Source organism: Meles meles, chromosome 2 (assembly GCF_922984935.1).
Source record: "Meles meles chromosome 2, mMelMel3.1 paternal haplotype, whole genome shotgun sequence".
Taxonomy (NCBI): Eukaryota; Metazoa; Chordata; class Mammalia; order Carnivora; family Mustelidae; genus Meles; species Meles meles.
The window spans coordinates 169,894,850-169,911,058 of record NC_060067.1 but is presented as its reverse complement, the minus strand read 5'-3'; the positions used below and the strand labels follow the sequence as shown (position 1 = coordinate 169,911,058).

General features: G+C 36.5%; 1 protein-coding gene across 3 annotated transcripts in view; it reads left to right on the top strand.

Moving 5' to 3' along the window:
* Window positions 1–16,209, top strand: part of PSD3 (pleckstrin and Sec7 domain containing 3) — a 614,599-nt gene that overhangs the window by 183,027 nt on the left and 415,363 nt on the right. Inside the window, exon 1 of one of the 3 annotated variants that reach the window (XM_045991839.1) lies at window positions 6,497–6,573. The exons of the other annotated variants lie outside the window; for them this stretch is intronic. Within the exon in view, the coding sequence (XP_045847795.1) occupies window positions 6,543–6,573 (31 nt within the window). The 5' untranslated portion in view covers window positions 6,497–6,542. Of the gene's footprint in view, window positions 1–6,496; window positions 6,574–16,209 lie in introns of those variants that run through there. 3 annotated transcript variants of the gene reach the window in all.

The following is a 16,209-nucleotide window of genomic DNA, read 5'->3' as shown; positions in this document are numbered from 1 at the left end:
TAGAGTTGTGTAAAAAGTCACTGTAATCTAGCTTTTTAAAGATACTTCCAAAAGACATACAGTAAAGTTACGTTGTGTGGATCACCTAAAGTGAATGGATACTGTAGATTAGGATAGAATTTCCAGTAACAGCATCAGACAGATTTAAATATTGCTGTATCTCAATTTAAGGCAGAACTAAAGATGTAATACAACTCAAAATAAGTGTCCATGGTAGCAAAGATCCTAATGACAAATCGCATGCAAAAAGCTTGAATAAAATAATTCTCTGAAATATTAGTTAATAAAAGCCAATTTATTTTTTAATTGCTTTATGTATGTTGTTAAATATATACAAAATTAACATAGAGATAAAATACACACAAAATTAGCATGAATTACGTGCAGATTTATATGAATATGGACAGATTAATAGTAGAAGTGCTAATAGAGAAAGAGATGTATTAATTTTTTTTTTTTAAGAGGTAGAGAGAGAGAGAGGAAAGGCAGAGGGAGAGGGAGAGAATCTTAAGCCCAACATGGAGCCTAAAGTGGGGCTTTGATCTCATGAATCTGAGAACGTGATCTGAGCCAAAATTAAGAGTTGGATGCTTAATCAACTGAGCCACCCAGGCACCCCAGATCTATTAAAAGTTTTTTTTTTTTTTTTTAAAGATTTTATTTATTTATTTGACAGAGAGAGAGCACAAGTAGACAGAGAGGCAGGCAGAGAGAGAGAGGAAAGCAGGCTTGCTGCTGAGCAGAGAGCCTGATGCGGGACTCGATCCCAGGACCCTGAGATCATGACCTGAGCCGAAGGCAGCGGCTCAACCCACTGAGCCACCCAGGCGCCCCTCTATTAAAAGTTTTAAGAGTTTATTTGAGCAAGAATTGACTTAAATCAGATAGCATTCAATATAGGAGATAGAAAGGAGTTCCAACTTGAATAAAATGAAAAGACTTATTGGCAAAAGGGAATGGGAACAAGGAGGTTATAGCAGGCAACAAAATGGGCTAGTTATTACAAAGTTCCCTTCCTATAGGGGATGGCTGGGGTCTGTCAGGCATATTAACTAGTACCAATTAGGTGATTCATTTCTAATTGACAGGTTCAACATTACATTTCTGGGAGAGCCAAAACTGTAATTAAGTTATATCTCAGTTTGGTAATGTGGAGATTAGCAATAAGAGACTCCATTTGATACCTATTGTCTTGTTTTTATCTTTTATTTTTTATTAATTTGTGTTGTCTGGTTTTTAACTAAGTTACATTTCACCTTAGATTTCACCTTAGAGTCTTTTTTTGTTTTGTTTTGTTTTTTTAACAGTATTTGGGAGTATAAAGCTCTGGCATCATATCAATCTTGGTATTGCCCACCCCTCCTCTCTGCTTGGATTTATTTCATGCTATATCGTCCTAGATTCTATTTATCTCTATGTGACGCTTAAACTTTCAGATGTACCTTATAATAGAGACAAGAAACTAATATATAAAAACTAAATTTTTGTAACTCTGAAATTGGCATTGAGTTTTTTGTTTTTAAGATCTAAGAACCAGACTTAAAACATAAACTAGAGGGGCGACTGGGTGGCTCAGTGGGTTAAAGCCTCTGCCTTCAGCTCAGGTCATGATCCCAGGGTCCTGGGATCGAGCCCCGCATCGGGCTCTCTGCTCAGCAGGGAGCCTGCTTCCTCCTCTCTCTCTCTGCCTACTTGTAATTTCTGTCTTTCAAATAAATGAATAAAATCTTAGAAAAAAAAAAAACATAAACTAGAAACTGCTTCCTTATTTATTGGAATTTGCTCGGTGAAGAAAGTTATTTCAAATAAGGAATTATTGTTATCAGTTCTTCCACATGGATTTAGGAATTAATAAAAGCTAACAATAACATATCATGGTGATAAGAATTGGCATCATAGTCTTGATTTGTGAAAAAGGTTTAATTCTAAAATCTCATACTAAATTGGATGAGTTTGCTTGCCTATCTGTTTGAAGATTTTGAGAAATAACACATTATATCAAATAATAATTTATTACCTACAGCTTGTCATTTCTGAACTAAAGGGGCAGTGCCAGTGACATGAAAATGGAGACACATTACTGATTTGAAATTTTGTTCTTCAGGAATGCGTAGTTGTTCATTTCTTTTAAAACTTTGTTAGAAGATTTGGACCTGGCATTTATGTTTGTATACATTTATGTATCAGGTGTGGTAAGACACACAGACATGGAAATAACTGTCATGAAGGAAGAAGTTTATACCCACAGATTTCTAGAAAAAGGAGGCATAGTAGGTGTGTAAGGGCACATGGGGAAGGAGGCAAAGAGAGTCAGGGAGAACACACAGCCCGGCTTTTAACGAGGTTTTTGCAGGAAGGAATGGGCAAATAGGTTAGGTCCCTGAGTATGTTTAGGATTGGATAGTTGTTTATTATTATTATTATTATTGTTGTTGTTATTAATTTCATGGGTTCTGGTAGTTCCTGATTGTCCAGTACAAGCCCCTGATGTGATTCAAGACAGGAGAATATTGGTTTAAGAGTGTGAGAGATTTATGTAGGAAATGGGGTGTGGCTGTAGATTGGTTTGTATATCAAAAGTACACTCCCTTGGGAGTCCATTGCTATCTCCAGGAAATAGCTAGTGGGGTGCAGGAGGGGTAATGTGGCTCCTCAAGAAGGAAGCTCCAAATGCCAGAGCATCAGTACAGCAAATAAGAAGATATAGTTAATATAAAGTTTGTTAATGTTCAAAATAATTTATAATTTAAATTTCATACCTTATTAAAAACATTGGTTGTAGTTAGTTGGCAAGTATATTTTTACTTATAAAATATTCCTTTAAATTTTAATAAAAAATAAATCTAGCTTTTTAAAATTCACTCTTTCAGTGATATTTCTAGAAAAACAATTATATTTTAAAGAAGAGGTATAAACAGGATATTGGTTTGGATTTTTTAGTGGTTCTCTCCTCTCAATGTTTTGGTACTATATTTCCTTTCAGAATAATGGCAGTGTTATTAAATTGCATTTCAGACACAAAACAAAATATTTTCAGGATGGCACTGCTGTCGGTCTAAATAAAGATGTAAACTGAGGCAAGCTGGAATTACCAGAAATTGAGTTTATTTAGGGACAGCGGAGCAATTGCAATTTGGGAAATGCATCCCGTAGCAAACGATAGGTGGATCCACTGAGGGTTTGGCTCAGGCTTTATCCGTGGCCAAGGAGTCCAGAGTGGAGGGCCAGCCAGAGTTCAAGCAGGTAAGTTCATTGGCTTGTGGATGGAGAGAGAGTTGTGGCAGATGTTCACTGGTCAGGAGATAAGTCCTGGTCTTCTGCAAATCAGGCATTTAAAGGAATCAGTCTCTTAGTTACTAAGTTCTGTTTTTTTGTGGGTGCCTGTGTGAATTTCTCCATTTCATATCCCTTGGTTCCAATTTAGATTGAAAAATCCTTTCATTTAATCTAGTTATGGACTCACGCTGTTTTTGAACATAGTTTTTAGAATGGTGCCCATGAGATAGTAGAGAATATGTAACATTTATTTTCGAGCTTTACTTTTTGATATAGAAGGTTTTAGATTAGCAGTCTAAGATAGTATTATAGTTAAAGCCTAATGTGAAATGCTAGATATTTGAATTTGGGACATTTGTGAGGGGGAGCCATTTTTCTTCATGGTCCCTGGTAGTTGGAGTTGTGTAGCCTTTGTAATAGCAGTAACTTTATCAAGCATCCTCATTCTTGTATTTGAGTTTTTTTGTTTTTCTCCTTTAGCGTTAGCCTAGTAGCATGTAGACTGGATATATGGATCCAGAGACTGCAAGAAAGTAAGCTGGAGGAGGGACATTTCACATGCTATTGCTTTAGCCCTTCAGCCCTTTGTTCTGTTTTTAATAAGGCAACATAACTACTAAGTATTGGGAAGTAGTATGGTTTGCTGTTTCTTTCCCATGGGTTCATCCATTGACTTCGAGTTGGCACTGAAGAGGTTGCAGGCTCAGGATGTAACTAAAAAGCCATGATAAATAGCCCAGCCCTCAGTTAGCCCTTGAAACTACCAGGAAACTTTGGTCTTTGACTGTGTTTCATAGGATCATGGAGAGTTGCATATAATAGAAAACTTGAATTAAGTTCTTGAAGTAAAGGTTTATTTCTCTCCAGTGTGAAAGAAGATGGGGGTGGGAGATCTATGGTGGGTTTCACCCCCCTAACTAATAGGATGCCTGCTGTTAGGGAAGGCTGCTTTGGCTCTGGCCCCTTTCCATATTCCCCTCAGGGGAAGAAGTTGGGGAGGGCAAAATTGTAAATGCTCCTATTTTTTCCCTATTTGTTATTGTTGTTATTATTATTATTATTATTATTTCCCTATTTTTTTTAATTAGGCATGCCTTTCAAAAAAGCTCCTTTTTTGAAAGTCATGCCTGATAACTTCCATATTCCATCTCATAGGGAATTGGTGATTCATTGATTGGATAATGTTTATATGAAACCGGCAGAGGTTGCCTTTGCTTTTCCAATCAACTCAGGAAAAATAGCAGCTCTTCTTGGAGAGGTTTTTGAAAAGTTGGCAGTTTTAGTAAAAAAAAGTGTGATATTAATACTAAAAGTCATGACGATTATGAAAAACAATAATAATAAACCTTGAGCATTTATTATACACTAGTTGTAACTCTGAGTGCTTTATATATTTATATGCATAGTTCATTCGTCCTCAGAATAACCCCATTTTTTTGGAGGAGGAAGTTGAGCCTCTCAGAGGTTAAATAATTTGCTTAAATTGACATAGTTGGAAAATAATGGAACCCAGATTACAAGTCTGGATCATGTGCTTTAACCACACTTTAATACAAATTTATAATTTAAAAATCTGCAGCTGAGAAGTAAGGAAGCTAAAGCTGGAAGATTTTAAGGCATTGTCTCCAGGTGAATTGAGTAGTCAGCACTAAATTACTGGGCACTATTTCTACTGTTTCTGTGTGCTCTCTCTTGGTGCACTCTCTAACCTTAATCCTCTTATATTTGGGCCAGTCTTCTGGAGAGGTGGCTATTTTTGGCTTGCTGTGGTTCTAAATCTTGCAAATTATGTTCTTCCTTTAGAATTCTTTTACTTGGCAAGGAGGTTCTCAGGAGGCGATGCCATTTAGTGGTCAGGAGGGTGGACTTCATAGCCTTAGTGCCTGTGTTTGAATCCCGCCCTTGCCAGTTTTCGCCACGTGATTTCAGACAAATTACATACCTGTTTGTGTTTCAGTAGTCGTATTTGAGTAGCTATCCCAAGGGCTGCTGGTAGGAATAGAGGAGTTAATACAGTAAACCTGCCTACTGCAGTGCCTGGCACATAGTAAGCATTATATACATATTTTCTTTTCTGATTTTATTATTTAGCAGAAATGTACACTCCAAAGTAGACTTCACACATTTTCTAGAACTAACCTCTCAGTAATGTAAATGGAATGAATGAAAATAACCATCAATTGCTTTGTATTGTTGTCTGCTTTTTATACTGATTGGAATATTAAGATGAGTTCTTTTTAATGTTTGTATTAGCCTCCATTACCAAGGCTAAGGACCAGTGTTACATTATGTTATTATGTTATGTTATGTTATGTTATGTTATTGTGCTGTTTTTCACCTCACTTTTCTCATCTGTTAATGTAAAAAACTGTTAGTTTTTATATTTAGTATGTTTATGGAGATTGTGTTGAAAGGTACTGCATACATCCAAGGTAGTATTAGTGATGTAAAAGTTTATGCCATCATATTTAAAACTAGATGTGAATGTCTTTGAATTTTTTAGATCACATTTCCAAAGTAATATCAATTACCCATTAAATATTAATTTAATCACAGGAATGATAATGTAATCATCAGTAAAATGACTTGAGATGGCAGCGTCATTTAGCAGTTCGATAAGGACTGGCAACGCAGGATTTGTATCTTCCTACAGCAGTTTCTCAACATTGTATTTGCTTTTGCCTTTTCTGTTTAAATAACATAAGAATTAAACCCTTTTAAAGGGAACCCATGCATTTCCTTTCACATATGTCATTCCCTCATCAGAGAAAATGCTGCATAATACTGAGATGACAGCCCCACCTCTGATGTCACTGAGGATGGTACAATCCTCTCGGAGCCTTTGCTCGGGTTTCTGCTGCCGCACTGGGGAAATGGTTACATTAAAGCTAACTCCCGTCATCTCAATTATCTCCTTGGAAGTAGTTTTCACAAATATAGAAAAGCCCTACGGTGGTTGTTTTCGGTAAGCTACCAAGGTAGAGAGAGACAGGCAGAAAGAGGGCGAGTGAGTGATCGAGAGAACAGGCAGCTTAGCCTTTGTGAGAGAGGGACTGAGGCGGCAGCTCCTCTCAGCTGAGGTTTCTAGCGCTCAAAGTGCGTCCATTGACATCACCGTGTGCAGTGCAGGGCAAAAGGGGCTGCCAGGAAATTTGAAACTAATTTGCTTCCAGTTGACTAGACAGCAGATTTTGAATTAGCTGGCTTTTTTTCTAGCTAACTTTTCTCAAGCATTAAGCAGATGAACTGGGCATTTTCTATGATCAATGGGTAACTGCTGGAGCTACAGTAATCTCTGTGAGTAACCTCTATTTGTAGGTCTGTGCAGGCAAATATATTTTTATATCTCTATCTCTTGTAAAATGCTGCTGTGAAATGATCCATCTGTATTATTGACTGCTTTTGCTTACTAGTCTTGTCTTTTGACTGTCCCAGTAGGAGACTCCTGGGGCTAGACCAGGTTGTGCTGAATCCTGACATAGGGCAGAGCATACTGCATTATTTAGGGATGCCCATGTCAATATTTTTTTTAATTCCCCAGTCATCAGATAAATGCCACCCACCCTCGGAATGCTTTTGCCCAGTACTTGGCTTTAACCTGGAATGTTTCTTTCTTTCTTTTTTTTTTTAGCATCTGATATTGGGTTTTCCAAAATTTTTATTTTTAAATAGAAAACAATCTTCTTACCTGTGATTATATTTCCTTTCATTGTTTTTTGTTGTTGTTTGTGTTCACCCAGCTTTCCTGAGAATACAGTTCTCTCAGCCTATTTCTCTACTCTCTGTTTGTGATGTATTATATAGAAAGAAGGAGGAAAACGGGCTACCCCTGTAGTTTTAGAAAGACATAATATTGTGGCGCTGGATGGGGATAGGGGAGGAGTTTCTCTTAAAGAGCTCAAACCCCTTTCCATCTGCATGCGTGAGGTATGGCTCTGAGTAGCGTGGAAGAGAACCAAGGTTGGCCACAGCATAGCACCAAAAATGTTCTGTGAACACTCTAGTTAGGCTGAAATTGTATCCCCTGGAGGTTTATAATCGGTATTTTAACTCCTCAGTTAATACACAGAGCTGTGTTTTTTGTATCTATTGAAAGTGTCACTTTTAGAGTAATACAAGGTTTATTTTTCTCTCACCAGGGTACTTGACTTTCTGTAAAATTTGCATTTCAGATATACTTGGAATTATTCCTCATGTTAGTTTGCATCTGAATCCTTAGCAAAACTATGGGTCTCTTTTTGAGCATGAAAATCACTGAATGCAAATATGAATCAGCTGAGGCTTGATTCTGTTCAGACTGGAGGCTAAACGAGGTTGTTTACCATTGCACCTAACATCTGTCTGGAAACACAGCAGTGTAGAAAAGTCCACAGCTGTACTTGATCCTCCCTGCTAGGAACTCCAGCTGCTTGGCATTCATGTTTTAAAAAAAAGAAGACAACTTGAATTTTGAAACATCAGTTTCAGTTTCTTAAATATTGAAAATTTCAGAGAATATTTTATATAAGAATTTATATTAATACTACCACATTCATAATAACTTAAGCAGAAGAGAGCCTGCTGTAAACTAAATTGTGTAATTATTTAAAAGTTTAAACTTTTTTTGCTTTTCAGAATAAAATAACAAAAAGTAAGGGTCAGTTGTTCAAATTGGGTTTTTCAGAGAATAGAATGGTGGTTATGAGGTGCTGGGGGGTGGAGGAAATGGGAAGATGTTGATCAAAGGGTATAAACTTCAAGTTATAAGATGAGTGAGTTCTGAGAATCTAATATAAGGCACAGTGACTGTAGTTAATAATTGTTTTATACACTTTGAAGCTACTGAAGAGAGTAGATTTTGAATGTTTTCACTATAAAAAAGAGATGGTAATTATGTGACATGATGGAGATGTTAGCTTAAACTATGGTGGTAATCATTTTGCAGCCTATAAGTATCAAATTAACACATACTCCTTAAACTTACACAATGTTGTATGTCAGTTGTAGCTCAATAAAGCTGGAAAAAAATTAAAAAATAAAATTGGATTTTTAAAAGTGTGGATTCCTAGACAGGAAGAAGTAGTAGAGAACGGATAGAATGGATGAAATCAGAGAAGCAACTCTAATCAGAATAAGGCTGACAGGAGAAGCACAAGGTATGAAAAGAAACAAAAGTTATGAGAAGTGGATGACGGTGGAGGACCTTATTGTTCGACAAAAGGAAACTAGCTTTAAAAAACAATGATTTTAAAGCTTAAATTCCACTATTACAGTGTAGTATTTCTTCTCTGTGGCAAGAACAGTGTTCTGCACACTTGCAGAGACTTCGATTTAAAATTAATGGGCTGTTCCTTAGCACACTCATTTTCCCTTCTGGATGCTGAATGCAGTGCCACTCCTCAGCTTGCAGAGCTTCCTCCGAAATTGACTGGGATAGTAAGCTAGGATCATTTCCCCAGGGATTAGCAATGAATGGGAAAAAATGGGTTCTGAGTCATTAGTATGTGAAATACCGCTTGTGGTAAGCACAGCTGTAACTATTAATCACTCGGGAAAAGAGTGTTCAATTAATGCAACAGTCTCCATTTGTATGCACATGCTAATAGCTTGCGTAGTAGTTGGCAGGCCTTTTCCTGGTTTTTGCAGCACATAAATAAGTACCTGAAATATGTGTGTTTTTAGACTTATTAGTGACCAAACAGTAGCCAGCATTCTCTGTGAATTTTATTAGGGTAAAGGGTGTGTACCAAAATACAGTGTGCTTAGATTACTCATTTAGTAAATTCTCATTACTCATACTCATTTTCTGTTATTTTTATCATACTAAATATATTTTCTATTGCTTAGGGAAAGCAGACTAGATTTTTTTTTAAAGGCAACTTTTTCTATTGCATTGCAAATCTGAACAATGTGTACATTCATCACTATTACTGGAGGGGTTTGTTGATTATTAGACCTAAAAACATTGATCACTGTTATTCACAGTTAAGGATTATAGTTACTTATACGTGAAATGTATTTGAGTTTTTTTTTGTTTGTTCTTTTTTTTTAGCTCTGTAAGGCTTTTTGTATTTGCTTTGTAAACTGGACCTTTGTCTTCCAATTTTTTTTTTTTATTGGTTTATGAAATTTCAGGCTAAAGGGTAGAAAGTGGTCACCCTCCTGTTTGACAAGTCAGGGGAATTTAAGCTTATTTCTGTAAAATTTCCAGTGTTAAAATAAATTAAGAATTTATAGTTCTTTTATCACACTAACTCATGATATAAGTCTTAAGGTGTTTGCTAACTGATATTCATTAAGGAACAGAGAGTACCAGTGACATTAGTGCATTTTATTTTTATTTTTAAATTTAATTAATTAATTTTGCATTTTGAAAAAAGATTTTATTTATTTGAGAGAGAGAAAATAAGCAGGGGGATGGGCAGAGGGAGAGGAAGAAGCAGATTTCCTGCTGAGCAGGGAGCCCAGTGGGGGGCTTAACCCCAGGACACCCCCCCCCCCAGGATCATGGCCTGAGCCAAAGGCAGATGCTTTACTGACTAAGCCACCGAGGCGCCCCAACATTATTGCATTTATGAACAAAGTACATGGAAAGGAGAGAAAATAGATTTTTACTGGCTAAGTTAGCTGCAATTTATAAAGAAATGAAAATCTGCTGATTTGTACTCATAAAAAATAGATTACAGACCCCCTAGTGTACTCTCAAAAGTACCTCATCAGAGTGAATTTGTCCATGTATTTTTATTTTACAAGTAATATATCCAATGACATATACATTAAAAGTCTTGGGAGGGATGCCTGGGTGGCTCAGTGGATTAAGCCTCTGCCTTTGGCTCAGGTCTTGAACTTGGGGTCCTGGGATCGAGTCCCACATCCGTCTCTCTGCTCGGAGAGAGCCTGCTTCCCCCTCTCTCCCTGCTTGTCTCTTTTCCTACTTGTGATTCCTCTCTCTGTGTGTCAAATAAATAAAATCTTTAAAAAAAAAAGTCTTGGGAAAATAACCTGTTTTTAAAAATTAAAAAATCTTACCCTTCCCTCCTTTAAGCTCTAATGTTATTTCTTTAAGGCTGTTTACAGATGTTTACAGTGCTCAAGTTTACATTTGCATTATTTTAGGATTTTATTTTATTTTATTTATTTTTTTTTGCATGAGTAAAGTTGTCATTGACCATTCACTGTGAGAGAAATTTATTATGAGATATAGAATAAAGAAGAGATTATATCACAGTAGAAGCGATTCTCTTCCTCTCTTAAGGTTTTCAGGATAATTGAAGGGCAAACCTAGACCAGAGTGAGCAAACCCTTCTCTTGTAGGAATGAGAGACTGTATGCTTCTTTAGTTGTTGTCTATTTGATTAAATAGTTGGACCTTTCAGTTACGAGGTAGGAACTCTTGGGATTATCTTTTAGAATAAAAAAGTGGCCATTTAAATATAGTCAGAACAACTAAATATTGTAGTAGGTAATATTGTAGTTCTGTGGAGAAGTGCTTCTCATACTTTAATGTGTATACAAATAGCCTGGGTTTCTTTTTAGAAATACAGATTCTGATTAGGCTGGCACCAGAGTCCGCATTTTTACAAACTTCTGCATGGTATTTGTGCTACTGTCCTGAGGCCACACTCTTGAGTAGGAAGATTCTAGGACAGTACTTCCAAATAGAATTTTCTGTGATTACAGAAAAATGTTCTATATCTGTGTGGTGCAATATGGTAGCCCCTAACTACATATGGTATTGAGCAATGGATTTTCAATTTTATTTTATTCTAATTAAATTTAAGTAGCCATATGTGGCTGTACGTAACATATTGGACAGCATAGCATTTAGTAAGATAATCAGTTGAGAAACTTATTCTTAATGGTAACAGCCCCTTTAGGGTCGTGTTGAAATCTGGAACTGTGGACAAGATCGTCTCCTCTTAATTTTACCACTGCCTGAGCTTTGTCAGCAGTAGACAAGTGCATAGAAATGGAGTTATTGGACTGCAAGCTCCCTGATGGCAAGAGCCACGTTGGCCTTGTTTGTTGCTTTGTTTTCCAGTGTTCAACACATACTTGGCTCACAGTAATAAATGTTGGCTGAGCAATTGGAAAAATTAGCTAGCTGTAACATTAGGAAGAATCCCCATGTTTCCAATAGTCTATTCAAGCCTGTACTTGGGACTAGGGGACAGAAGGCTGATTGCACTGACATGTAGTATTTTGCTTGTGTTTTGGTAGGTTTCTTTTTGTTTCTGTTTTGAGGTTCTATTAAATGGTATCCTAGGACACTCTTCATTTATTTTTTGATCCAACAAATATATCCATTTTGCTAGGTACTAAGTTCTGGGGATATAATGATAAAGAAAGCAAAGTTCCAGACTTTTGCAGTTTATATTCTCATGGCAACAAAACAAAACAGTACAAAACAAAAACAAAAAACCTCTTTCTAAAAATGACTAGGTCCAATTTCTAGGGAATGTGTATGTGTAGAATTCATAATTATGGTTCTTCTGGGGCTCTAGGCATAGATATGACAGTCATATTCTCTTGGGAAAATGACATCCTGTTGCTCAGAATCCCTCATGATAAACCTTTTTACTTGCTTCACGTTTCAGATTCCCATGTCCTAGTCTGCAGTAGACTTGCGAAGTAGTTCTTTCTTTTTTCCTTGAACCATTTTCTCTCAAGGAGTTTGCAACCCAGAATGGAAGAAAATCTATTTCATTTACTGGTCCTCAGACAGGATTATTCTTAGAAGACCACAGTCTTTCTGAAGCCCATCTTATGGAGCAGGCTCATTTCCTCATGATTTGAAGAACAACAGGTTTTTAAAATTGAGATGTAATTGACACATAACATTATATTGGTTTCAAGTGCATAATGATTTGATATCTGTGTATGTTGCAGAATATTTGCAATAGAAAATCATAGATTTGCAGCATGGAAAATCTAGTCAACATCCATCACCATATATAGTTAAATTTTTTTTTCTTGTGATGAAGGCTTTTAAGATCTACTGTCTTAGCAATTTGGAAATAGTATGATACAGTATCATTAATTATAGTCACTCTGTAGCACATTACATCTCCATGACTTACTTATTTTGTAACTGGAAATTTGTGCCTTTTGATCCCTTTCACCCATTTCACCTAACCCCCACCTGCCACCTCTGGTAACCATCAGTCTGTTCTCTGTGAACTTGGATGTTGTTGTTGCTGTTTTTAGATTTCCACATGTAAATGAGATCATACAGTATTTGTCTTTCTCTGTCTGACTTATTTCACTTAGCATAATGCCCTAGGGTCTATCCATGTTCTTGCAGATGGCAGGATTTCCTTCTTTTTTATGACTGGATAATATTTCAGTGTATGTGTGTGTCTGCGTGTATGCATGCTTGATTTTCTTTATTCATCCGTTGGTGTGTACTTGGGCTGTTTGCGTGTCTTGGCTATTATAAATAATGCTGCAGTGAACGTGAGGGTGCCTGTCTTTTCGATTAGTGTGTTTTCATTTTCTTTGATTAAATACAGAAGTGGAATTGCTGGATCATATGATAGTACTACTTCTAATTTTTTGAGGTTTTCCATAGTGGCTGCACCAATTTACATTTCCACCAACAGTGCCAAGGGTTCCCTTTCTAACACATCCTCCCTAACATTTGTTATTCTTGTGTTTTTGATGCAGGCCATTTTAAGAGGTATGAGGTGTTATCTCACTGTTGTTTTGATTTGCAGTTCCCTGATGATTAATGATGTTAAACATCTTTTCAGGTACCTGTATGTATATCTGTATATCTTTGGGAAAAAAAGATGTCTTTTCAGAACTTCTCCCCATTTTTAAGTTGGATTTTTTTCTGCTATTGAGTTATATGAGTTCTTTATATGTTTTGGATATTAACTCTTACCAGATATATGATTTTCAGGTATTTTTCTCCCACTCAGTAGGGTGCCTTTTCATTTTATTGATGGTTTCCTTTGCCAAACAAGAAACTTTTTTAGTTTTATGTAGAAGTTTTTTTTTTTTTTTTATTCCATTTTGTTTGGAATCCTTTATTTCAATCCTGTTCCTGTTTCCCAGAAGTGGATGGCTATTTAATATATAAGCCAAAGCACTCTTGAAATTGATTTGTTAGCATTCAAAAGTATCCCATTTCTTTTTCAATATATTAAGTTAAAAAAATTACTAGGTTTAGTTCATCACAGGCAAAGCACCTTTACTAAACAACAGGAAACAATTTGTTAGGGAGCTGACCAAATTCACAAAGTGGCAGATTCCTGTTAGAAAAAGATGATTCCTAAAGGAATATAAATAGATATCCCCCCCCAATGTATATATATTTCACATGAGTGTGAAAAGCTCTTCTCCCCTCCTTCCCCTCCCTCCTACACACTTGATACTACATTTTGATTCCTTTAAGGGGAAGAATAAATGCAGAAAAGCTATGAACTTTTATTAATTCAGATTCTACTAGTGTGTGGTTTATATTTAGGTAAGTGCTAAAGTTCTTTTTTTATACTTCACAAATCCCTTTGTCACAGATATAAAACCAAATTTGGGCAATACTAATTCAGTAAAACTTTCTGGAAGAGAAATAGCTATTTCAGTATTCACTTGGATTCTTACATTAGGTAGAGACTGACAAAGGTGAAGGAAAAGCTTTAACAAGTGAGGTGTAAGAGCCCACAGCACTTGGCATAGGCTGAACAGCAGCTTTGTGGGAGCATGTTGAAGTTAGAGGGGGCTGGGCAGAGGGCATGAGGTGATACTGGGTGTGGATACTGGCTGGAGTGGGAGATGCAGGAGCTCCTGCATCTTTGTTCTGTCCCTTCCACCCTTGCCCAGGCTCAAGCATGTGTCAGCTCACCTGTGCTATTGCCAGTAGCCTGGGCTGTTACTCCTTAGTCTGTTTATGTTTGTTCTTTGTCCTCTGTATATCCCTTCAAATGCTACTGGAATAAACTCTTTTAACATGCTAAACAGACTTTTCATGCTTTGGCAATATTCACTTTTGAATCCCCTATGTTTAGTATACAGCAGGTAATTAATAAAAGTTTATTGAATTTGAAGGAATTTTGGAAATGATAGGCATTTAAATGGGAAGTATCTATGGTCCTGTTTCAAAAGGGGACAGTAAAAGAAGAATTTGGTCTTTAAAAAAAAAAATTACCCTAATAAGTAGTCCTGATTTTTAAAAACAAGGAATAAGTCAGAAATTCTAAATAAAGAGGTCAGGATTAATATCTTACGAAGTTTTGTTTATTGTTAAATACAATTTAAGTGGTGACCTGAAATGCAAGCAGCAGAAGTAACTGCTCTTGCATTCTAACAAAGAAATGGCTTATTTGAAAGGAAGGATTTGATACTGCGCTGAGTCCTGTGATGAGCGTGCCAACCAAGAGCCATGCGATGTTCAAGGCTGTTTTTGCTCCAAAGCTACAACTGGATGATTTTTTATTCTTTATTGTGTCTGATAATATTACTGGTGTTAGAAATAGAGATCTAACAACTCAGAGACCTCTTAGTTTTTCCCAGGAATTTACTCCTGAGAAACAAAAGACTAGGAATCTAGTCCCGACTTGTAATTCTTGCATAACACGTGGTTGAACATTGTCCCGTTTACCTTGGTCAGGTCAGTTTGTCTCTCAGAACATTGATTTTTCTTGGTCTGCACTTGTCATTAGAAAAGTAAACCTAGAACAGGAGAATGGACTGGAATAGTAAAGCAAGCTATTTGTCGTGCAGGGTTTTGATTTTGTCCTTATCCCTTCCCTTTTGTCTCACTTTCTTGACCAGTTGCAAAGATGTTGTATCAAGATATCACAAGTTGTTGCCCACAACTGAAGCATTTTCCATCCTCCTTTATGTGGTTCATTTTAATGAAAAGTATTAAAAATAGGGTGGAGAGATTATTTAATTCCTTTGAGGCCTCTTTTCTTGATTTTTTTTATGGTCGCTCCTCTTTGGGCTGGCGTTCCAGTGTTTATTTTAGTGGTGGCTTTACAGGTGGCAGTTTAAAGTGTTAGAGTAACGTGGACTCCTGAATAATAAAGAGTAACTTTTCTTCCTTTTGTTGAATGGATTTCCCTGTAATCTGTTAAATATATGTATGGCTTCAATGGTCACTATGGGCAGTTTTGTTAAAGCACTTCAGACAGGTTAAAGATTGTAGTCTTTTGTAGCTTTAACCTATGAGCTAACATCATGTCCACTTATTTCATGTATTTGTATGATATGTAATATGCAGCTAAAATACTCTTGAGGTTTGTAAGGGGAGAGGTGACTTCTTGCAAGCGCTGGTGGTTAAGGGAAGACTTAATTAGAGAAAGGGGATTTGAGTCAGGTCTTGAAGGATGAAAACAATCTGGTAATTTAGAGATGGGAAGAAAAACTATGTCCTGTGGGGAAAAGAGATTGAGCAAAGGCAAAGGCATGTATATATAGTTAACTTTATTTCCAGTATATATTTGAGAGAACCTTTTCAAGGTATTCATGTGCTGTACCTCTCCTTCAATTGGAGAAGTAATAGTGTAACATTTGAAAAGAGAGTTGAACAGGAGAAAAAGAGTAGTTTAGGGAAAATAGATTGGGACTGGTTTGGGATTGGGACTTCTAGTTTAAGGAGTTCAGACTTTAGACTATTCTGTAGGCAGTGTGAAACTACTGAAAGCAACATAATTTTTGGTTTAGGAACAAAGTGGGAAAATGAGCCTGGACATTGGATAACCATTTCAGAAGATTTTTAAATTTCAGGGAAAAGATTGAAGACACACATATTAGGGTATCTGGTTACCAATAAAGGTAGAGGGGCAGGGAGGGATGTAAAGCATAGTAGAGGTAGAATAGAAAAGCTCTGATTTTTTTATTTGTTGTGTCATGTTGGTAGAGTATATCATTCAGTTGAGCATGGTTTCTCACCTAACTGTAAGGTGGCTGAATTAATTCTTAAATCCTTCAACCTTTGAAATTCTTTAT